The sequence below is a fragment of the Cherax quadricarinatus genome, chromosome 70 (assembly GCF_038502225.1).
Source record: "Cherax quadricarinatus isolate ZL_2023a chromosome 70, ASM3850222v1, whole genome shotgun sequence".
NCBI lineage: Eukaryota > Metazoa > Arthropoda > Malacostraca > Decapoda > Parastacidae > Cherax > Cherax quadricarinatus.
In genome coordinates this window covers 12,803,497-12,827,860 of record NC_091361.1, presented here as the reverse complement: position 1 = coordinate 12,827,860, position 24,364 = coordinate 12,803,497, and the positions used below count along the sequence as shown (strand labels likewise).

The following is a 24,364-nucleotide window of genomic DNA, read 5'->3' as shown; positions in this document are numbered from 1 at the left end:
AACAATTATGTGAGTGTATTTATGTATTTATGCAAGTGTATTTTTGGGGGTCTGAAACAGATTAATCTAATTTACATTCCTTTTGGGAACAAATTCGTTGGGTATCGGCAGTCGAACAGCCTTCTGGAACGAATTAAGTTCGTATTCCGAGGTACCACTGAGGAGCATAATCAGGCTATACCATTCTTGCTTGAGGTGAACTAAACTAAAATATTTTGGGCTAAGCTTAGATCACTGCGTTCACACTGAACAATATATAAATGCAATGAAATTTCATCAACTAATTTCCTAGCAAAGAAAAGACTTATCGAACATTAAAATGGTATAAAATACCGACAGGTTGTTAGGTAAGACACATATGCAACAGTTAGGTATCTTTATTATGAAACGTTTCGCCTACACAGTAGGCTTCTTCAGTCGAGTACAGAAAAGTTGATAGTATGAAACAATATTGTTTCATACTATGGAACAATACTCTTCTCCAGACTGAGGGACTGACCACCTCAAAACTTTAAGGGTGATGGACTGATTACATCGTCTTCAAGTATCTTCTGCTTCTATCAACTTTTCTGTACTCGACTAAAGAAGCCTACTGTGTAGGCGAAACGTTTCATAATAAAGATACCTAACTGTTGCATATGTGTCTTACCTAACAAAAGACTTATCGTATTACTGATACCGACACGTGTACAAGACATGTACAATACATGAATATCTGTTTACGAAATGTTTTCCCTGAACAGCAGGATTTTTCGGTCTCAGACAGGTGAATACAACACAGGAAACAGTAGAAGTAACCAAAACCATACTACGGGCGGTGATTAAACCTGCGGTTAGAGAGTCGTAAAACTCCAGACCGACGTGCTAGCCACTGGGGCAGCTGGCTACAATAAGAGCCATTATTATTTCTTGAGTCATGATAACTGCTTTGAGGGGACTTGAGCTGGAGTTCGTCACGGCCACGCTGGCGGGAGATTCGTCTTTAAAAACTTGCATTTGTGGTCACACTGGTCTCTATGCTATCCTTCCTATGGTGTATAAATACACCCAGTTGGAATAATATTATTGTGGCTAGCTGGCCTAGTGGCTTACGCGTCGATCTGGAGTTTTACGACTATCTAACCGCGGGTTCAAGCCCCGCCCGTGGCATGGTTTGTTTGTAATCGTGTTATTACGATTTCGTGAGATAGTAGTAGTAGTAGTTTTGACGTAGTCAGTCCATCACCCTTGACAGGTGATGGTCATTTCCTTCAGAATAAAACGTAAACATGCAATTGGACTTTATATACTAAACAGAAATGGGGTGAAGCACCTAAGTTCACGTCACAGGTGAGCGTGGCCCTCTAGTGGAATATATCAGTCATTTATAATTCTTTGAGGCTGAGGGACTGATTACCACCTCTTCTACAATTTTCCGTTTATATCACTGTTTTGTATTAATAAAGGCACTGGATGGTTAAACATTCAGTGACTATCCAGACACATAAACCATACCACGGGCTGGGATAAAACCCGCGATCAGAATTATAAAACTCCAGACCGACGCGTCTATCTGGAGTTTTATGACTCTGACTGCCGGTTCCATCCCCGCCCATGGTATGGTTTGTTTGCAATCATGTCATTACGATTTCGTGAGTTATCCAGACACACATTGCAAACATATCATTCATTCAGTTGTAGAAGTAGGTCATTCAAAAATTGTTTCTCTATCCATTATTGCACTCGCTGTTGTTTGACTGAAGAAGCCTGTTGTGCAGGCGAAACGTTTCCACAATACATACACCCAGGTTTTGCATATGTCTTATTTATTTAAAGACTCAGCAGGATGTCTGAGCCGTTTTCGCCCTTCCAACATCTCTTACATGTAACAAAGAGGCTCAATACCGTGACTTGAAAGGAGAGAAGGGGGCAGTATACTAAACATACTATATCTGCACACAGAAATCACTCCCTACGAAACCAAAAGACTTGGCAGGGGATGCAACATACCCCCAATGAAAAGTAGGGGCACCATTAGTACACTAAGAGAAAACACCGTAAGTGTCCCTGGCCCTAGACTGTTCAATAGCCTCCCACCAGCCATACGGGGGGGATTACCAATAGACCCCTGGTTGTCCTCAAGAGGGAGCTGGACAGATGAAGTCAGTGGCGGATCAGCCGGGCTGTGGTTCATAAGTTGGATTACGTGCGGCCAGCAGTAACAGCCTAGTTGATCAGGCCCTGATCCACCGGGAGGCCTGGTCGTGGACCGGGCCGCGGGGGGTTGATCCCCGGAATACCCTCCGGGTAGACTCCAGGTAGTGCCTCCTCCCCTTTCTGTCAGTTTGTGTCTGTAAATGGTTCAAATCGGACCGAAACGTCGTCATAATCTCCTCTATGTCCGGTTATTTGTGTATCTCTTATTAGAGAAGTATTGTCGGTGAAATGAAATACTACAAGATACCAGATAACTAGTAGGAAAAGGCAATGACCTGCAGGAGACTGCAGGTCATGTATTCAGTACAGACACTATTGCACAATGCAGAATGAACATGACCTATGCTAAACATCCCAACAATTTACTGTACATCACTGATGTATTAGAGGCCCCAGACAACAAATGTACAGGAGGAGATCTACACAACTGATAGTCCGGTGGGTGGAGCCATACTGATAACTGATTGATACGACATAGGAGCTCCTTATAGCAGCACTCTGTTCTCAGCAGACTCCATCTTTGCTCTCCGGTCAATCCGACATGATCAGCTAATGGAAGATGTAAGACTCGCCATCTTGTTCATCTTACACTTATATGCACATCACACTTATATGTACATCAACGAGTACGACTTGACTCAAGAAATCGTAATGACACGATTGCAAACAAACCATACCCCCGGCCGGGATTGAACCCGCGGTCATAGAGTCTCAAAACTCCAGCCCGTCGCGTTAGCCACTAGACCAGCTAGCCACAATAAGATTCATCCAACTTGAGCTAGAGTTCGTCACGGCCACGCTAGCTGGAGATTCGTCTGTAAAAACTTGCATTTGTGGTCACAGAGGTGCCTGTGCTAACTTTCCTATGGTGTAGAAATATACCTAGTTGGATGAATCTTATTGTGGCTAGCTGGTCTAGTGGCTAATGCGACGGGCTGGAGTTTTGAGACTATGACCGCGGGTTCAATCCCGGCCGGGGGTATGGTTTGATCAACGAGTACGTTTTTGTCCTCATACCAATCATCCTACTGCAGTTAAAATAAGTGAAACTCAACAGTGCAGAAAAAAACAAGCCTTCAACAATGTATTATAATCAGATTCATGGTATGTAGTAATAACAAAGTGCCAGTCACTTCGGTTACTCTACCAATACCGCACAGGAACAATACTAATACTGTTCTCTCACTGCCACACAGATACCAGTACACTGCCTGTGATACAATCAGACGACACTTACACTAAGGAGTCGTCCCTCCGACGCCGAGTCACACGAGTGGTGATAACGTGAGCAGCTTTGTCTAAAAACTCAGCAACTTTTCAGTTTTTTTCTTCTATCAAGGAAATTTCACTTATCTAAATTTGTTGTGGCCTATCACTTATGACTTAGAACATCAACCTCTTTTTCCCAATAACTATGTCAGACTTTCACATAGAGTTTACAGCCTATTTATAATCTTGGTTAGGTTAAAAACTATAAATAGAAGATAAAATACGATATAATAGTCTGCGAGTGGCTCATGAGCCACTGAGAGTGGCTCATGTAATTATATTATATTTCAACTGTTCAAGGTTCCGTCAACAGCCACCCATTTTACTGTTTTTACAACAGTGCCATGCTGTCTGTGGTTAAGGAAAAGATCTTGGGGGAAAGAACGGATATGGTTGCCACTACGTCCCCGCCACTCCTGGCTACAAAGTGGAATTATGGCCCCCAACTCCGAACGTCTTTTGGATACAGCGTGGACTTCGAAGCTTCGCTGATGCTAACACCGCTACCACTGGTACTCTTGACACTATGTCTCTCACATCCCCCCTCTGCTTATCTTTGCTAACGGTGTTGTTGCTACCGCCAGTGATATTGCCTCTGCTCCTGCAGACTCTCGTGACCTCCAGGGATAACTCTCGTGTGGCTTGAATCGTTACCTGGATTTGGTTTGGATTACGCCGTCTTTTTTTGTCTTCGTATATTGTGTTTCTGTCTGTAATGTGTTAGTCATTTAGTTCTGGTAGCCACCATGGCAAAGGGACAAAAACTATTTGTCTGTTGCGTGGCTTTATGTAGGTCTGTATTGTCAAGAACACACATGGATCGAATGGACTTAGCCTGACAGTTTCTTCCTTCCTAAGAAAAGGCTTCATATTTACACACAGAGCATTGACCCCCAAGACCTTTCTAGGTATAATCCAGGTATGAATCAGCCGAAACCGTCGCCTCTCGTGTATTTCTCGAGGCATATGACCCATGGACACTGCTGCCCATCATAATTCGTATCCTCCAGAGGTGCAGTGAAGACCAAAACATATCGAGAAATATTGAGACGAAGACCAACATTGAGACAAAACATAGAGACAGAGAGAGAGACGAAACCTTACGGAGATCGAGACCAAGACGAAGTCCAAGCGTGCTAAAAGTAGCAAGTCTATTATATTTTTCTTGCGATTAACTTCATACACTAAATTAATTTTTTGTAAGACCAGCAATAAAAATAATAAAACACAATGAAAGCTATTTTACTTTTGATAAAGTAAATAAACAAAAATTTGTTTTACTGATTTTTTCTGTTATTATTAATCCACACATAAATACTGAGCCTTAAAAGATGTATAAAATATTTACACGACATATTTACATATATTACGAAACATTTTAAAATATTTTTTTAGCTATAACTTAAATGAATTAGTTAATCAGAATCTGTAATTATTTTGTCCTTTTTTTTCACCATTTGGAAATTCCCCAATTATTTAACCTTGCTGGAAGACGAAAAGTTGGAGTCTCTCTATGATCCTTTCAAACTGAGCTTGTGATCCAGCCACAGGTGTTTGTCCTATCTCAAAACCACCAAAGATATGAGAAGCCAAGTTCAGAGTTTTCCTGGATGTGGTGTCATGATCAGGCCGCTGGTTGAAGACTCAACCTTCTCTGATGTTCAAAGGATGAAGAATACCTCATACAATGGACTGGGCTTTGAAAAGCCGGTATTTTCATTCAAATTTCTCCAAGGATCTTTTAGTTTTGTACGTGTTGGCGTTATATTCTCAGCCGGCAAGAGTGAGGAGTGTTGCCGGGTAAGGAATGACGTGTTTAGATATTCCACTCAGCATCAGGGCTATTGTTCGAGGCTGGGGTTATCGTTTCTTCAGTCTTGATTGCTGAGATTGTGCTGGTGTTGGTTGGTGGTGGTAATGTTCTGGAAAGAAACAAGGTACGGGTGGGGTTAGAACTAATGACCAGGGAGTGTAACCCCAACCGTACCGTGATTTGTTTGCAATCGTGTTGTTACGATTTCGTGAGTCGTGATGTTGCTGTTTTGTTGCTGTGCTGATTTGTTGCAACGGCTTTTGCTGCTCCTTTGTTGATGGTGCTGCTACCGTTTCGCTGCAGCTCTTTCAACTACTGCTAAAACTTTACTCAGGCTGCTTTATTCTGCTTCAGTATAAAATATCATCAGTACCTTTCTTTAGGGCAGCTCTCACTTCCCCTGATCCTGCATGATTATTTCCCAGATAAATGGAGTCTGGATCCAGGAAGTCAGTTACTGGATACATCACGTTTCCAAAAGACTGTCTTCTCTCACGAACGACAGGATCAGTATGTTGAGTGATTTGCAAGATGTGCAGGAAATTTTTAAATCTAAGAAGCAACCAGTGATGTTGTCCTTGTTCTATGTAAGTGATTATGCAGCCATGAAAAACTGTTTTATTTAGAGTTTATAAGACCACCGCAGCGTACACCGCATCTGCCCTTAACATCACTGGGAACGCAGATAATTGGTTCAGAGAACCTACAAGACGGTAAATTAGATACACATGTTGCGCTTGGGTATTTTCATTGTATAAACGTTTCGCCATACAGTGGCTTCTTCAGCCCAATACAAATTAGAATGGTGAAGACCAGAAGGAGTTTCAGGTTATTAGTCCCTCAGCCTGGAGTCGATGTAATCAATCTCGGTTTTGATAAGAATATAGCATATGCGCGAAGGAGCTTGTATACTGTAGACAGGTGAGGGGAAACAATCGTAGGCGGTGCCACCACAGACAAATCCACAGGTGGAAGTGGGTCATGCCTGCAGGTTTAAGGAAGCGTAGAATTCCCCGTGTGAAGATACCAAGATGTTGCTGTGTCTGACAGGAATGTAAATATATAGTTGAGAGAGCCGAAAAGTTAATCAATTAGACACATGTGCAACACTTGAGTATCTTTATTGAAAACATGGGTTGTGAAGTCGTAACCCTTAATAACCACCATCACCACCAACAACAATAGCATCTCCCACATAAAACAGGCGTCGTGGCGTGCCGACTTCTCTCTACTGCAGCCTCGAGCATCAGTGACGAATATTTCCTGTTTTCTTCTCGGGACACTTATTCTCATCGTACACAATACGGTGGGCAATCAGTAAGGGGCATCATACATTAGCTCTTACAGGCCTGGGAAAGCCTGTCGTTGTTTACTTATGAAACAGGTATGGGAGTCTGGTTTTGCAAGAGTGTAGGCAACAGGGTTCATCTGACTTAACTGCGAACATTTTCTTCCCGTTTGTTTTTTAGGGGAAACTTGTTTCGTGTGTCCTTACCCTCCCAAATTTGTGTAATATATTCGCCAGACTTAGGGAGCAAGTTTCATAAGGCTCAAGTCAAGGACTGGGCCGCGGGGGGTGTTGCCTCCCGGAGCACCCACCAGGTAGATTCCAGGAAGCGAAGTGGAGACATGGACTTGCTCGAGTGGTGACGTGGATTTCCATCAGTGGTAATGTGGACTTACTAGTGTGAAGACATACTCTTTGAGATCTCTGTGAAAGTGAACCAGCTATGCCCTCCATCGAGCAACTCTACCAGCAGCTTAAGGAAGAGCTGAAGGTGGCTAGGTTTGAGATACGGAGACTGACTGGGGAAAACAAGAGAATTCCTATTAATCCTCCTGTTGTGAATCCTCAGGTCAAGAAAGGATGCTGGACAGTGGCCGAACAGCATGGAATGAAGATGAGGATGACGAGGAGGGATGGAAAGGCAGAAATAAAGAGCCAGGAGACTGCTATGGAAATTTGAAACACATTCTCTGTGCTCCTTGATGAATGTGCGTCGACTACTGGGAATGACACAATGAACACAAAGGTAAGAACATTGTGCTTGTTGGGGACGATCAGATTAGGTACATAGAGCCTTCTCCATGATGGATAGGAGTAGGAGAGAGAGAGAGGGTTTGCTTTCCTGGGGCTGGAATGAAGGAGATTGTTAGCCAGCTTGACATCATAAATGGTGATAGGATCATTCTTGTTATCTGTCTTAGTGTTGGAGGCAATGATGTAGGCAAGCACAGAAGTGAGGATTTAATTAGAAAGTAGAGGATAGCAACAGACATAATCAGGAAGAAGGGAGGGCACCCCGATATATGTTGCATTTTGTCGAGAAGGGGATGTTGGAAATGGTTATCCAGAGCAGCTGGCTTTAATTGCTGGCTGGACAAATACTATAAAGATAACGCAATGTGATCCACTGACAACTGGGACCACTTCTACAGCAGAAATGACATGTATGCCAGAGATGGGGTTCACTCATCCAGGACAGGTGTGGATGTTATCGTTAGTTCAGTTGAGGGTGTTGTTAGGGCTTTAAACTAGGATTAGAGGTATGCGTTTAGGAAGGTAAAAATGAGTGTAGACATATTGATTTAGGCTTTGATATCACGAATCTTAAGAATAACAGTCATCATGTATCATTGGAAAAAGTTGACAACAGAAATTGTGAAAAAGCAAAGCCTTAGATTATGCTATAAGGAATCTCCCACATGAAGACAGCCTGAATCTTCACTCTCTTGACAGATGTAGAATGAGAGAATATATTATTTAAGTATATAAATGGATGATGGGCATAAACAAAGGTGATATTAATAAAATACAGAGGATATCGAATCAAATAAGAACCAAAAATAAGCTATATCATTTTAGATTTAGAAAGAACATAGTTAAGTATTGGTTTTCAGAGTTGTGTAAAGTAAAAGGACACAAGTGCAACTAATGTGACATTTATTGTGGCAACGTTTCGCTCTCCAGGAGCTTTATCATGGCTTGATAAAGCTCCTGGAGAGCGAAACGTTGCCACAATAAATGTCATATTAGTTGCACTTGTGTCCTTTTACTTTACACATTGTCGGTAATTCTACCAACTTTATTACGTTTTCAGAGTTGTTGGTGCGTGGAACAGTCTTCCGAGTAGGATAATAGAAGTGGGAGGGGCGGGGTTTGATTGGTGCCTGGGGCACGGAAACAAATTCTTGGGTAGCTTTCCCTCGATCTCTCCTAACTTTCCTCTTGCTCATCTTTCCCTCTTTCCCTCCCTTCATATTCATTCGTTAGTCTGTCCGCCCGAGTTTGCACTCTTCCTAATTTACTTTCTTCTTTGTGTATCTCCATCACTCCTGCCTAACCTACGTTCCTCCTATTTCTCCCCCCTCTCTCTCTCTCTCTCTCTCTCTCTCTCTCTCTCCCACTTCCTCAGCAACCCGCGGGACATTCGCCATAATCATGTGAATTCTTAAGAATTTCCGATACATTTTTGAGTAGGTTTTGTATATGAGCCTCGAAAGTATTTTCTGTTTTATGTGGACTACATGAATATTTTGTCGCTTTCCTTGCTACTCTTGTTCTTGCTCTGATACCGGAGGCTCCGGAATACCAAATGTTGTTCTCGTTCCTCTTGTTATTGTTGCTGCTCTGACACGGAGGGTCGAGACCACCAAACGTTCTTCTTGTTGCTATGTTGTTGTTACTGATGTTTTTTCTGACAAGCAGACTAGGATCACCAAAGAATGGCCTCCACATAATCTCCAAGTCTTCTCCAACTCTGACACACCCTTCCTCCATGGAGTCTCTAGCTCTGGTACTCACCATTCAAGAAGTTTTCTGGTTCTGACATTCACCATTCAAGAACTCACTAGCTCTGACAAGGAACGTTAGAAAGGCGTATAAGTAGTTATTAGGACATTTATCAAGGAAACTCTTGCCAACCAATAGATACATCAATGAAAAAGAATTAATAGAAACACAGAGTATATTGAGTGGATAAGGTAAGGTCCTCTAAGAGATGGAGACCGCAATTAGGCAATGATTACGGTCTGCAGGGATTGGATTTAACTGGAAAAGTCTTTCCGGTATAATAAAATGGCCTGTATTTTCTGCGATGGTAAGGATGAAAAGCAATTTTAAACAACGTCTACGAAATAGCTAAGATTCCATGATGACAAACCTGGCATTCTGAACGTTCTAAGGTAGTTACGGCTGTTAATATGCATAACGCTGTCGTCTCTTAAGCCGTCACGAGGCAAGCATACTTATACTCTCTGGTAAGTTGTTAGAGGCGCCTTGAAGTTTGCCCCCTCCAGAAATTAGTGCAAATACCAGAGTTGGATTATCCTTGTTGGGTTTTCGTTTTAGGCTAAAATAAACTTCAGACAGATATTGTGTTCACCAAGTTGGACAGGTTGACGAGAATGCCTGCAAGTTAATTGTTAAAAGTAAGACTCACATTTCCAAAATGACTTCCAACATTATCTTCCTCAGCTTAGCACTGGAGCTGTCCTTCCATGAAGGCTCCAGGATTAGAACTCTATGGTGTCTCTAGCTTTGGCACTATCCGTCCATGGAGTTTCTGTAGCTCTGTCACACTGTCCAAGGAATTATAGGCTCAGGCACTGGCCCTCCGTGCAGGTTCCAACTCTGATAATCTCCTTAAATGGAGTCTTTAATTCCGGCACTCTCCGTCCTTGCAATATCCAGTTGTGGCATCCGTCTAAAAGGTAATCTGTAGGTGGCCTGTAGTCTCTTTCAGAGGTCACCGCCGCCCCTTCCCGGTCACAGACCAGACCTCCTGGTTGCTGGTTTGATTGATGTATGCACCACAGTCCGGCTGATCAGGAAATGACTAAAGGAACCAAACGGGTTTCCTCTAGAAGACAGCCAGAGGTTTGTTGGTAATTCCCCTTATGCATGAAGGGTGTTGAAGAATAGGGGTAATATTCCACTTGTTGAGTTTATCAGTGGAAGGTTGCACAGTCTGGCAACCCTCTTGTGTTCATGTGCAGTGATGTCGCTGTGTAGATTTGGAAATAATCCCTCCAGAATCTTACAGATGTAGATTATCTAGCTATAACATTCCATATGGACTCCAGCTGAAACAGTCTTCCTCCAGTGATATTTCAGCACCGACACACTTTCCCCAGTGATATTTCGGCTCTGAAACTCTTCCTCCAGTGATATTTCGGCTCTGACATTTACCACGAGTTTTGGTACGAAATTTCAAACAGTTTAAATACGTAATTAAGTTCATGACTTTAGCCTAAAGACTTGAGCAGCTCTGAAACGTTGCCTGCTGGCACATGGGGAATGTTGCCTGCTGGCACATGGGGAATGTTGCCTGCTGGCACATGGGGAATGTTGCCTGCTGGCACATGGGGAATGTTGCCTGCTGGCACATGGGGAATGTTGCCTGCTGGCACATGGGAAATGTTGCCAGTTGGCACATGGGAAATGTTGCCTGCTGGCACATGGGAAATATTACCTGCTGGCACATGGGAAATGTTGCCTGCTGGCACATGGGAAATGCTGCCTGCTGGCACATGGGAAATGTTGCCTGCTGGTACACGGGAAATGTTGCTTGTTGGCACATAAGTTTTGCTTGCTGGCAGACGGGAAATGTTACCTGCAGGGAGAAGGGCAATGTTGCCTACTGGCAGAAAGGAAAATACTGCCTGCTTACAAATGGGAAATGTTGCCTGCTGGTAAACGGAAATGCTGTCTGCTGGCAAACGGGAAAATCGTGCCTAGTGACTAGCTGGAAATGCTGCTTGCTGGCAGACGGGAAATATTGCCTGTTAGCAGAGCGGAAATACCTGTGGACTGACATGGCGTGCGAACCCATAACGTGAACGCTAACACTAACTGCAATTTTAGATCCAGTCTTCACAACGTGTTTCATTTAAGAAATAAAAGGTACGGAGAACAGTTGTTGCATCAGTGCCAATTTCTGCACGTTATTATTATCAGTGATATTACTGTTACTACCCACTTTTACAAGAACAACAACTAATGATATTATGATTATTATAATTAATACCATGACTGCTACTACTACTACTACTACAACTGCTACTACTACTATTACGAGTATTATTGTGATTATTATATTATTATTATTTCACATCCAAATTGCACACTGACAGCAACAGTGAAGAAAGTGTGAACGTTTTGCACCAATATTCCATTGGAACAATAATTCGTTTTATTAAGGAATCATAGCGAATCATCGACTCAATGCAACATGTTAGTTTCTTCACGATAATTAGTATTTGCACTCACCCCATAACAAACCTGTGTTGTGGTGGTTTTCAGTAATAACATCTGCGCACTTAATGCTCTAGAGCTCACTTATATACGAAGCTTGGAATGAGTTTTAAAAAGCCTTGGAAAGATGTGTGTATTGCGTCTTAAGACACAACACTGAGGGAGTATGACGTAAGTGGTGCGTATTTACAACATTGCCTCGGTAAAACGTAGGTATTTCGTCTTTACGACAACACTGGGTAAGATGTTTGTGGGACATCTTTACAACACAACACAGCGTAGGTAAGACCTATTTGTAGCGTATCTAAAACACAACACTACCTGGAAAGACGTAAATTTTGCGTCTCCACAACGCAACCCATCATAGATGTAATACTGCGTCTTTACAAAGCAACACCAACCTCGAAAGACGTAATGTTGCTTTTCTGTAATAGAGCACAACCTAGGAAGACGTATATGTTGGGTCTCTTCAACACAACCTAAAAAGACGTCAATGCTGCGTCTCTGCAACGGAACAACACCTGTGAAGGAGTAAATATTGCGTCTCTACAAAACACACCTTGGAAAGATGTGTGTGCAACACAACGCGCACATCCAACCACAGAATGACAGTGTTTCTAGCATGTCTCTTATTGCAGTAGTTAAATTCTTCTCCTTTTTAATACTAGAGAGAGAGAGAGAGAGAGAGAGAGAGAGAGAGGGAGGGGGGAGAGGGGAGCGGGGGGAGAGGGGGAGGGAGGGAGAGAGAGAGAGAGAGAGAGAGAGAGAGAGAGAGAGAGAGAGAGAGAGAGACAGAGACAGAGAAAGAATGGGTGGAGGTAAGTAATGTAGCATAGCGTGAGAACAACGAATAAAACTCACAGAGAAATAGAAAATTAAAAGAAACCACTGAAAAACACTCATTTAGAAAAAGAACTTTTATTGGAACAACGTTTTAAATAAAAGTTCTCTCTGCAAACAAGTCTCCTCACCAGTGATGCCAGCAGCGGGGCAAGCAGTCCCAAAAAAAAACTGTTTATTGCCGGCAGTAAGTCAAGCAGTGTCAACAAAACTAACTCTCTGGTTCTCTAAGACTTCACCAGCTTTTACACATCAACTCTTAGATTTCATCTTACGCCTCAACTTCCCTCAGAACCAGAGATCAACTTCAGCTCGTACAAGGAATCCAATTCCGATTGAACAAGGGTTCCACTCCACTTACGTCATTACAAGGAATCTATTTCTCCTGTGAAAAAAGATCCATTTCCATCTCATGACAAGGATCCAATTTCACTTGTACAAAGGATCCACTTTTCTCCTGTACGAGAGATCCATTTCCCTTTGTACAAGGAATCCACGTTTCCCCTGTACAAGGGATTCACTTTCTTTTGTATAAGAGCTCCAATTCTCAGGGTTTGAGATCGACTTACCCCTTATACAAAAAAAAAAAACACTTCCGTTTGTACATGGGATTAACTACAAAGCCTGTACTAGGGATCCATGTCCCCCGTACATCACTGTGCAAGAAACCACTTCCTCCGGTACAGGGGATCCACTTTCTCTGGTTTCAACATCCAGCCTAAAGCCTCCTTAATCTGGTGAATTTCGTGGTCTTTTATTTGATTGGATAAAGGCCGCTGTGAGCGACACATTGTTTACACAAAAGTAAATTAATTGTTTCGAATGTCTCTTGAAAATGGGTGAAGAAATGTCTTGTAAATATCCAGGAAGTCCCTTGAGGAATGATAAACATTTCGTGGAATGTTTTAATAGCTAAGAAAACAGTTGATTCTAATTTTGTTACTGCCTACGTACCTACTACTGCAACCCACTATCACTTCCACTACTACTGTCACCTCTTCTACTACTACTGCTATCACCACTTCTACTACTACTATCACCACTTCTACTACTACTGCTATCACCACTTTTACTACTACTGCTATCACCACATCTACTACTACTACTACTGGTATCACCACTTCTACTACTACTACTACTGGCATCACCACTTCTACTACTACTAATACTACCACTTCTAATACTACCATTTCTACTATATTCAGTTCAACTACTTCATACTACTACTACTACTATTGTCTACACCCACATCTATTACCTCTACCTAATATCACTTCTACTAATTACTACCACTTCTACTACTGCCTTCTGCTAACGCCATATCTACTAATACCTACTACCACATCTACGACTACTACTATCACTACCAATTTTCCACTTCTACCTGAGAAACAGTGATATCTAAATATTCAGTGAGACTTTTAGCTTGTTTCGCTACACGAAGTGATTTGAAGAGCTCTCCTCTGAGCAGATTTCATTGCTTACTTCTCGTAAAACCGCTCCTGAGTGCCGTCTGCTCAGTTGATAAATAAGATATGCGTGCAATACTTAGGCATCTATACTCTGGAAACGTTCAGCCAGCCACTGGCTTCTTCAGTTCAGTGTAGAGAAACGGTAAAACTTAAGCGTGAGACAATCAGTCGGGTTTCTAAACCATTAATTCAAGTATCTATGTTATGCATTACACTTTATTAGCCAATTCATTGCCAAAAAGGTTTCCTGACGTGTGATCTACAAGTAACAATCAGTGTTACTCCTCGACAAATTGTAAGCGATAAATTAGTGTTTAACTCAACCCAGCCAAACAATACTGAACCTAACTGAAATCAATAATAAATATAATTAATTGTTGCTCATTATAGCGTGTTAATTTACGTTGAATTAACTTACAAAAAACTGAATTAACAAATTAACAAGAAAAACTAATTTCGCTTTGGGCAGGTATGTACAAGTGTTTCTTTGTGTAAGTTCGCTGTGATTAGTCGGGTGTATAAACAAGACTCCGCTAACCGTTGATTATCCCTGATGCTCAAGAAGAATAGCCTACTAATATCTCCCAAAAAAATATTTTGCACAACAAGCTGCTGTTCGGTGTATACATACCTAGCACGCATGTTTGAATTCCGCCATGTTAGTAGGCAGACTACCAGCTTCTTCCATAAGGCCATGACTAGTCATATCAGACTCGTACCAGGTGATTTTTTTTTACCAGAGAATTGTAGTACTGTACTTACCCTGGAGACCTGGTGGTGATGGAGGCGGGGGTTGTACTCTGGTGGTGGGCTGGTGGAGCGGCCATCAGGACTGACCCACGAGTACGTCTGAGCCACCACCACTGACGCTGGAAGCTGGCTAGTTGTTGCTACTGTTAGCGTAACTTCCTCACACGACTTGAGCAGCTGTGGAAGGAAAGTGATAGCGTTAGCAGCTGTGGGTGGAGAATGATAGCCAATGTATGTGTGTGTGTGTGTGTGTGTGTGTGTGTGTGTGTGTGTGTGTGTGTGTGTGTGTGTGTGTGTGTGTGTGTGTGTGTGTGTGTGTGTGTCTGTGTGAGGAGAGTCATAGCGTCAGCGTGTGGGGAGTGATAGTGTGTGTGGGAGGAGAGTGATACCTTGATTGTGGAGTTGGTTGCGTGTGGGAGAGTGAAAGAGTGTGTGAGTGGTGGTGCGGGAGAGGAGTGCTAATAAGAGTGGTGGTGATGTGGGAGGGAGAGGGGAAGGGAGGAGACGGTAAACATGAGAAAGGAGCTGAGAGGAGAGGGAGAAGAGAAGGGAAAGAGTTTAATACTGTATTCAAGGGGAGGCAGTAAACTCTCAGGGGGGGCCACCCATCATCCTAGAAATGGGAGACTACCAATTTTTATATGACGAAAATAGGAAAGGGCCAATTCCTTTTATCAAAAGCAATTTCACCGTTGAAAGACAGAGGCACTTACCAGTAAGGTCGTTACTTATCCTTTATCAAATCTGTCAGTATAAGGCTATCGTAATGAGGCTCAGAGCGGTTATGTAATCTCTACAATTCATATTCATATGTACAAGAATGGAAAGTCAAATTGTTAGTAATGTATCTAACAACTAAAATATCCAGTAGGCAAGGATGTAACTTAGGGTATATACTCTAATGTACAGCATGGAAATTCATGTCGTTAGCAATGTAACTAAATACAGCCAAAATATCCAGTGGGCAAGGATGCATATTTGACAATACAGGATGCCCTTAATAAACACACATTCTAAAGGTCCTTGTGAGGGTTTCGTACGAGAGGACAGACCTTTCCAGAAGCACTGAGGTGAAAATTAAGATCAGCTGTTATATAAGGTAGCATCAGACCTTGAGAGTTCCCGAAGTACTTCAGAATGTGTGATGTCATATCTAATAAGTTCATCTTGTGTATTACCCACTTAGATTAAATATGTAGGTAATGCCATTAATTTAAATGTAATGAAAACCCCAAATACTCATTTGCTTTTAAAACTTTCGGTTTAATTGAGGTAAATTTTAAGGTCCATACAAAATAAAGCCTGGAGAAATATAATAAAAGTGATCTATAGTCGCAGTTTAGGCTATACATATTAGGCAGCAGGTGCAAATACCTGTTTCAGGAAAAATAAACAAAATTCACCAAATGAATTAATTGCTAAATACAACTTCACTCTAATTTTTAAGAAACCTTGATACTGCACAAAATTAAACTTTTCACAATTTATTAAGATAAAGCCAAAAACCCTATGAATCAAAACAGTCTATTATAATGTTATCATAACTAGATGAGAACTTCATCTAGTTATGACAACATTGTCATGTTCTGGTCGTCTTCTGTTCTACCTGACACAGTTCCTCACCTCGTACAGACATCCCACAATAACAACAATACAGAGACGGAGACAAAACAACCTCCAACGACACACAAAGTATCCCTTGTGTTCATGTATCTTTTCAACCCAGTCTCCCCCATGTAAACAAATAAACCGTACGTTCTTGATGTTAGATTTATTAGCAACATAAAAATCTAATATTGAAATACATCGTAGCAATCCTGCACTAGTACAAATGCCATTATTTATGTAATATTTGCTTAGCTTGATTCAATAACACTGTGTTTATGAAAATTTGAGAAGTGACTGCCTATTACCTCTTAATGCAATGTGATATTAATTAGTGTGGTGATGGCTGTTTTTCGATTCTACATCACTAATCTTTACTTGCTTCATGTAGATTAAAATGACCACAGGCCATCCATACAATATTTTCCGAACCAGACGACATTTTTAGTAGCATTTTTTTTTTTGTAGATTAAGGTTCGTCGGGAAACAAGACAAGTGTTTCCTGACGCGTGTCTTAGTCAGATGATGACCCGCCGTTGGAGCTTTTGGTCATCTGACCGAGGCCTTCAGCTGGCTTACCGGTCGATATCGCAAATTGAAGACACACATATCTGTAAAGGTGTTGGGGACGTCTCCACTGTCTCTGTCCTTCTTACTGAATCATGGAACCCATAAACAATCATGGGAACTAAATGGATGAACATCATTAACTAAAATAAGACTTAGAGAGCTCTTTCAATTTGCCCGTTCCAGTTTTCAACTCCCAGGTAAATATAACCTGCCCCGGCTCATACATAACGTTCCTGTCAAAACGACCTCCAGGCTGCTAATACAGAGTAAACACTTTTGTACAATTATATGAGAAAACTAATTAATCGTATTAGCGTTATTAACAAAATTAACATTCAACATTAACATTCAATCTATGAACGACACCTCAAGTAAAAAAATAAAATGATTTCCCTTGTTTCCCATATCCATGAAATAAACATCTAAAACACTGACTGAGAAGCTAGAGTAACTAGATGTTTAATGAAACATTACGGCAATCAGATTATTGTTAGTAGAAGGTGACTACCACTGTCTACCGGAAACACTACAAAAGCACTCAGTTGCAAGTGGACTTCTGTAAGGGCCATATTTTATATATATATATATATATATATATATATATATATATATATATATATATATATATATATATATATATATATATATATATATATATATAAGATCACAGTAAACAGGTAAACAGGTGATTTTAAAATATGCAAAACAACCACTGTGAAAGAGTAGTGAAATTCCAAGCGCTTTCGTGACTACTCACATAGTTCCTTGACAATGTGAGTAGTCACGAAAGCCCTTGGAATTTCACTACTCTGTCACAGTAGTTGTTTTGCATATATATATATATATATATATATATATATATATATATATATATATATATATATATATATATATATATATAGGATCAACTCAGGCCATATACATATATAGGATCAACTCAGGCCATATACATGTATGGAATCAACTCAGGCCATATACATATATAGAATCGACTCAGGATCAACTCCATAAGCAAGTAATTCAACACCATTTTTCAATGATATCAAGTCCTTTCTAAAATTTTGTCTCATACATTTAAAGATATATTTTTTCATTTATGTTAAATTAAAAATTCATTATTTTGTACCAAAAGAACCTAAGGAAACTTACCTAACCTTATTATAACAAGCACAATTTAATTTAGACTAATCTAGCTAAATATATCATATAGTATAAGATTACAATAATTTAATATACCCAATAAAAAATATTTTTTTCGTTAAGTTCAGAATGATTTTTGCTAAATTATTGCATACACAAATTTTCGCTTGTCCTATTCAGCAAGAAGAGCGCTGCTATTTAAGCCAAAATTGCAAGTTTTACTTATTCACCACGATATATATACAACACAAGAGCGTACATACTTCGCGTGTATGTCTTCCCCTAAGTATACTTTAGAACCCTTTGCGTGTAGTATAATACATTCAGAAATATAGCGAAAGAAATTTTGCAGCTCTTAACGCACTGACCCAGCACATCAATAAAGATTACGAATCGTCTCTAGCAAATGGACTTTCCAAGTCGAGAAGAAGATTCTTCTATTTGTTAACGTTTTCAGCGGAGATATGTGCCTGTTTACTTTCCTATCCATTCAGAGATATGAATCTACTTATTCTCACTCTTGAGAAGCTAAGTGCCTCCTTAATCAAGGGCTTTTGGGGCAGATATATTTTGCTGATTGTTTTCGATTTCAGCAGAGATGTACGCTTAGTTAAGTCTCTGTCACTGTTTACGTTTGCCTCTATTTACGTTTCGCTATTTACGTTTCGCTATTTACGTTTGGCAGTGATTTGTTTCCTCTGGATATTCACTGCCAGTCGGGACGAGTTTTTCCTCCGGTTTTCCTTATTCTCGTCTCCATTACAAGTTTATCCTTATTTTCTATTCCCCATGAAATGACTTTCTCTCCATTCTTTTTTCTAGTCGAAATGAATTTCTCCTTATTCCGCTCTCTGAGTTCTTACTTATTCAGGATTCTAGCATGCATAAGTTCCCATTTAAATTCACATCACACTGATATATACCTTTGTTTATATCTTCCTTCTTGATGGATATATTTTACAAGTTAGATTTGGTTCCGGAAAGGATTTAGGCTCGAGTTAATTTTACTCCCTGAGATGTATGATTGTTTATCTTAGACTGCGGGGGGAAAAAATGTGTTTTATCCATATTTCTAAAGCCACAAGATATCTTTGATGTGTGGCGAGATTCCAGTAACAATAGAACAACTTTCTTTTCCATGAATCTCGTACAGGTTGAAAAAAGGGATTAATATTTTTTTATATTTAATATGAATTGCTAGAAGTCATGTGGTTAATTCAAGGCAGGGAGTGGCGAAGGTCTGATTATTCGTCCGGTAATCATGAAATATGACACGCTACTGTTCTCACCTACTTCTGAAACGAGGTAAATGCATTCTCCTTTGGATTTAAGAAAAAGTGCACTCCCAGTCTCTTTCCTCTCTCCCTCTCTGTCTGTCTCCACTGACACACGTGCGCACACAGAAATTCATTCTCCTCATTCTGCAGAACAACATTCGGTGATTTTTCTTCAAGAGGAACAGCTATTACCGAATAGGAAAAGTGAAAGTTTATTATTGCAATTAGTCAACGAAAGTCGGTCTGAGCATAAACAATATAAAATGATGCAATAATAATAAATAATAATAATAATAATCGAACCAAGCGATAAATCCGACAAGGTCATAGAACGCTGCATGGCAGGATGTGTTTAAGAAGGAATAAGCGGAGGTCAGGGGTTAATGTAGGGCAGGAGTATGGAAGAGATTGAGAAGTCGGTTGGTGGAGACTACTAAAGGTACAAATATAATTAAAATTGGTACAATAACTTTGTTTCTGATTGAGACACTTATGCAGCATATGGAAATCTTTATTCAGGAAACGTTTCGCCACACAGTGGCTTCATCAGTCCAATACAAAGAGGAAGGCGTAAGGAGAGGAGGAGAATGAGGTAATCAGTCCCTCAACCTGGAGTCGATGTGTTCAGTCCATCAATCTTGTAGAATGTACAGCATTCATCACAACTGTCAGACACTGCAGCATCATGGGATCTTGTTACAAAGAATTCTTCAACACTTGTTCAACCTTTGGACGAAGACCTACTTCGACTAGTGGATGGTACCACTATGACCCCGCCTCCATCTGCTTCACGTCACCTCACTACAGTATATAAGCCACGTCTACGGCCCTATGCTGTACATTCTACAAGATTGATGGACTGAACACATCGACTCCAGGTTGAGGGACTGATTACCTCATTCTCCTCCTCTCCTTACGCCTTCCTCTTTGTATTGGACTGATGAAGCCACTGTGTGGCGAAACGTTTCCTGAATAAAGATTTCCATATGCTGCATAAGTGTCTCAATCTTCAACTTGTCGGTTTTTCAAACCATTCATCACAACTGTCAGACACTGCAGCATCATGGGATCTTGTTACAAAGAATTCTTCAACACTTGTTCAACCTTTGGACGAAGACCTACTTCGACTAGTGGATGGTACCACTATGACCCCGCCTCCATCTGCTTCACGTCACCTCACTACAGTATATAAGCCACGTCTACGGCCCTATGCTGTACATTCTACAAGATTGATGGACTGAACACATCGACTCCAGGTTGAGGGACTGATTACCTCATTCTCCTCCTCTCCTTACGCCTTCCTCTTTGTATTGGACTGATGAAGCCACTGTGTGGCGAAACGTTTCCTGAATAAAGATTTCCATATGCTGCATAAGTGTCTCAATCTTCAACTTGTCGGTTTTTCAAACCATTCATCACAACTTTGTTTCTGTTAAAAAATGAAAGAGAGTTCGCATCAAAGATGTGACTTTCAGTGAGATCGTCAGTTAGAGCAAGTAAATTAATGTGGAGTCATCGGAAGTGAACTCTGCGTGCCTGTTGATAGGTAGGACAATGTATTAAGAGATAAACAGTTTAATGTGGCAATCCTCACAGAGGGGTGTCATTCGCGTTTCCATTGGATATCTCTAGGCGGGACAGCGTAGCCTCTCAAACACGACCGATATTGTAAGAAGACCAGAAACCTAAACGTGGAATAACAATAGGCAGTTTATTGTCGACCACTTTAGACCACCGTTGTAGCCAGAGGTTGCGAAGTTGTCGAGAGATTACCGAAAAAATAATCCCAGAGAGGCATTTCCCTGTATGATACTGGGAGGTCATGAACTGCTGACCGAGTGGCGGAGTTTGTCCGTTCGATACTCCGAACATCAACGTGTCCAGGGATCCAACAAAAAATAAACGACGTCTTCGTTTAGTAGAAATGAGGCATAACCATAAGTGTATACCTATGGCGAAGTAGTGAAATAAAACTACCAGGTAGCCTGCAACGTACTATAGCAGTCTGACACTACTACAAATGACGAAATGGGCATTAATGCAATGCATATATGAAGGTAAGAAATCGATTCTCTGTTCTCCAGGACGAGTGCACTTCAATGGTTAGTGAGATTGAAGGTACCACTGATTCCCTTGCTAATCAAAGTAAGAATATTTTAATAGTAGGAGATTCTCAGGTAAGATATATGGACCGTGCTTTTTGTAACAGAGACAGAAAGATCAGACAGAGAGTGTACCTTCCTGGAGCTGGTGTTGATGACATAGTCAGCAGGTTGGATAGTATTATGTCAGGTAATGGGAACAAGCCCATTATCTATCTTAGTGCTGGGGGTAATTACATTGGGAAGGGCACGAGACAGGAGCTGCTGGATAAGTACAGGTCAGCCATAAAAGTAGTTAGGTCTAAGGGAGGAATCCCAGTCATATGTAGCATCTTGCCGAGAAAGGGAGTGGGCAATGAATGGATGTCTAGGGCAACTGGTATAAATTGCTGGCTAGACAGGTAGATAGTAGACAGGTAGATAGTAGAGGGCAACGAGTGACTAGCTCCCTTAAAGTTTACTGTACAAATAGTAGGAGTCTAAGAAATAAGAAAGATGAGCTAAGATTACTTGCAACTGTAGGCAATATAGATATCATTGGTATAACAGAGACCTGGTTCAACCTGATAGAGAAATGCCTTCTGAATGCAACATACAGGGTTATAAACTATTCCACACTGATAGGATCAACAGGAAGGGTGGTGGAGTGGCGGTGTATGTCAGAGAAAATTTAAATTGTCTTAGACATGATATAGGATTAGAAACATCGAACACAGAATCTATTTGGCTACAGTTTCTCTAGGGTCGTGACAAATTAATTTTGGGTGTGATTTATAGGCCCCCCACACCTTGAGAGTGCAGTAAGCTGTTATGGGACGAAATTCATAAGGCATCTAGATATGAAAATGTTGTGATAACGGGAGACTAACTTTAGACAAACTGATTGGTACAATATGACAGGAAATCTTGAGTCTAGTGACTTTCTTGATACGGTTTAGGATTGCTATTTAGAACAGGTTGTGACAGAACCAACTAGAGAAAACAATCTGCTTGACTTGGTTCTTGTCAACAAAAATTCACTAATTAATAATCTTGAGGTTAATGATGAGTTTGGGGAAAGTGATCACAAATCACTTAGTTTTAATATATCATGGAATTACCCATATAACTGCAATCAAATCTCTGTTCCAGATTTTCGCTTGGCCGACTTCATGGGACTGAAAAATTACCTGGGTGGGCTAAATTGGGATGTCCTGACTATGGGTCAGGTAGGTGATCTTGGTTGCCAATATGACGTTTTTCTGAGCATAGTTCTAGCTGCCCAGACAACTTTTGTTCCGAGAAGGGAAATTAGATCTAACAAAAATGATCCCAAATCGATGAACAATAGATTAAAACATCTCATTGGTCAAAAGAGAGGCATATATAGGCGTATCAAAAGAGGGGATTGGCAATTAAGAAATCAATATATTTAATTAAAAAGAAAAACAAAGAAAGGAATAAGAATAGCAAAAAGGGATTATGAGGCTAAGGTTCCAAGGGATTCAAAGACTAACCCAAAAGGGTTCTTTCAGGTAGACAGATGTAAGATTAGGGACAACATAAGCCCACTTAAGAGTAACTCTGGCCAGATCACTGACAGTGATAGGGATATGTGTGAAATTCCCAATACCTACTTCCTCTCAGTTTTCACCCTGGAAAATTCTAGCGATATTCCTAAACTATGCACGATTGCGGTAACTAGTGACATGAACCTCAGGCAAATAGAGAAACTAAAACCTAACAAATCCCCAGGCTCTGATGAACTGTTTGCAAGGGTGTTAAAGGAATTTAAAGAGGAACTTAGCACACCTTTGGCTAATCTTTTTGACGTATCACTACAAAATTGGCATAGTGCCTGATAAGTGGAAAATGGTAAATGTAATACCGATTTACAAGGCAGGTGACAGGTCCTTGGCTTCGAACTATAGACCAATAAGCCTTACCTCCATAGTGGGAAAATTTATGGAATCGATAATTGCCGAAGCAATTCGTAGCCATCTTGATAGGCACAGATTGATTAATGAATCTCAACACGGTTTTACAAAGGGGAGTTCCTGTCTTACGAATTTACTAACTTTTTTCACTAAGGTGTATGAGGAGGTACATCATGGTACTGAATATGATATTGTGTATATGGACTTCAGTAAGGCTTTCGATAGAGTTCCACATTAGAGGCTATTGAGGAAACTTAAGGCACACGGAATCGGAGGAGAAATTTTTTCCTGGGTTGAGGCATGGCTGACAAATAGGCAGCAGAGAGTTTGCATAAATTGGGAAAAATCAGAATGGGAGCACGTCACAAGCGGTGTTCCACAGGGGTCAGTGTTGGGCCCGTTGTTGTTCACAATTTACATAAACGACATAGATGAGGGAATAAATAGCGACATAAGCAAATTTGCTGATGACACCAAAATCGGCCATCCAGTTCATTCTAATGAGGCATTAGAGCACTCCAGGATGATTTGAATACACTGATGCAATGGTCGGAAAAGTAGCAGATGCAGTTTAATATAGACAAATGCAAAGTTCTAAATGTTGGACAGGAAAATAACCATGCGATATATAAACTAAATAATGTAGTTCTTAATACTATTGAATGCGAAAAGGATTTAGGAGTTCTGGTTAGCAGTAATCTAAAACTAAGACAACGGTACATTAGTGTTCGCAATAAAGCTAACAGAATTCTTGGCTTCATGTCTAGAAGTATAAATAATAGAAGTCCTCAGGTTGTTCTTCAACTCTATATATCCTTGGTTAGGCTTCATTTAGACTATTACAAAATGGATATAAATGCTCTGGAAAACGTGCAGAGGAGGATGACAAAGATAATCCCATATATCAGAAATCTTCCCTATGAGGACAGACTGAGGGCCCTGAATCTGCACTCTCACGAAAGGCGTAGAGTTAGGGGGGATATGATCGAGGTGTATAAATGGAAAACAGGAATAAATAAAGGGGATGTAAATAGCATGCTGAAAATTTCCAACCAAGAGAGGACTCGCAGCAATGGTTTCAAGTTGGAAAAATTCAGATTCAGGAAGGATATAGGAAAGCACTGGTTTGGTAACAGGGTTGTGGATGAGTGGAGCAAA

General features: G+C 40.7%; 1 protein-coding gene across 2 annotated transcripts in view; it reads right to left on the bottom strand.

The window, feature by feature from the left end:
- LOC128702379 (whirlin) overlaps positions 1 to 24,364 on the bottom strand; it is a 1,352,782-nt gene that overhangs the window by 598,301 nt on the left and 730,117 nt on the right. For both annotated transcript variants that reach the window (XM_070099896.1, XM_070099897.1), the window contains exon 4: positions 14,609 to 14,773. In XM_070099896.1, the coding sequence (XP_069955997.1) occupies positions 14,609 to 14,773 (165 nt within the window). The remainder of the gene's footprint in view (positions 1 to 14,608; positions 14,774 to 24,364) is intronic.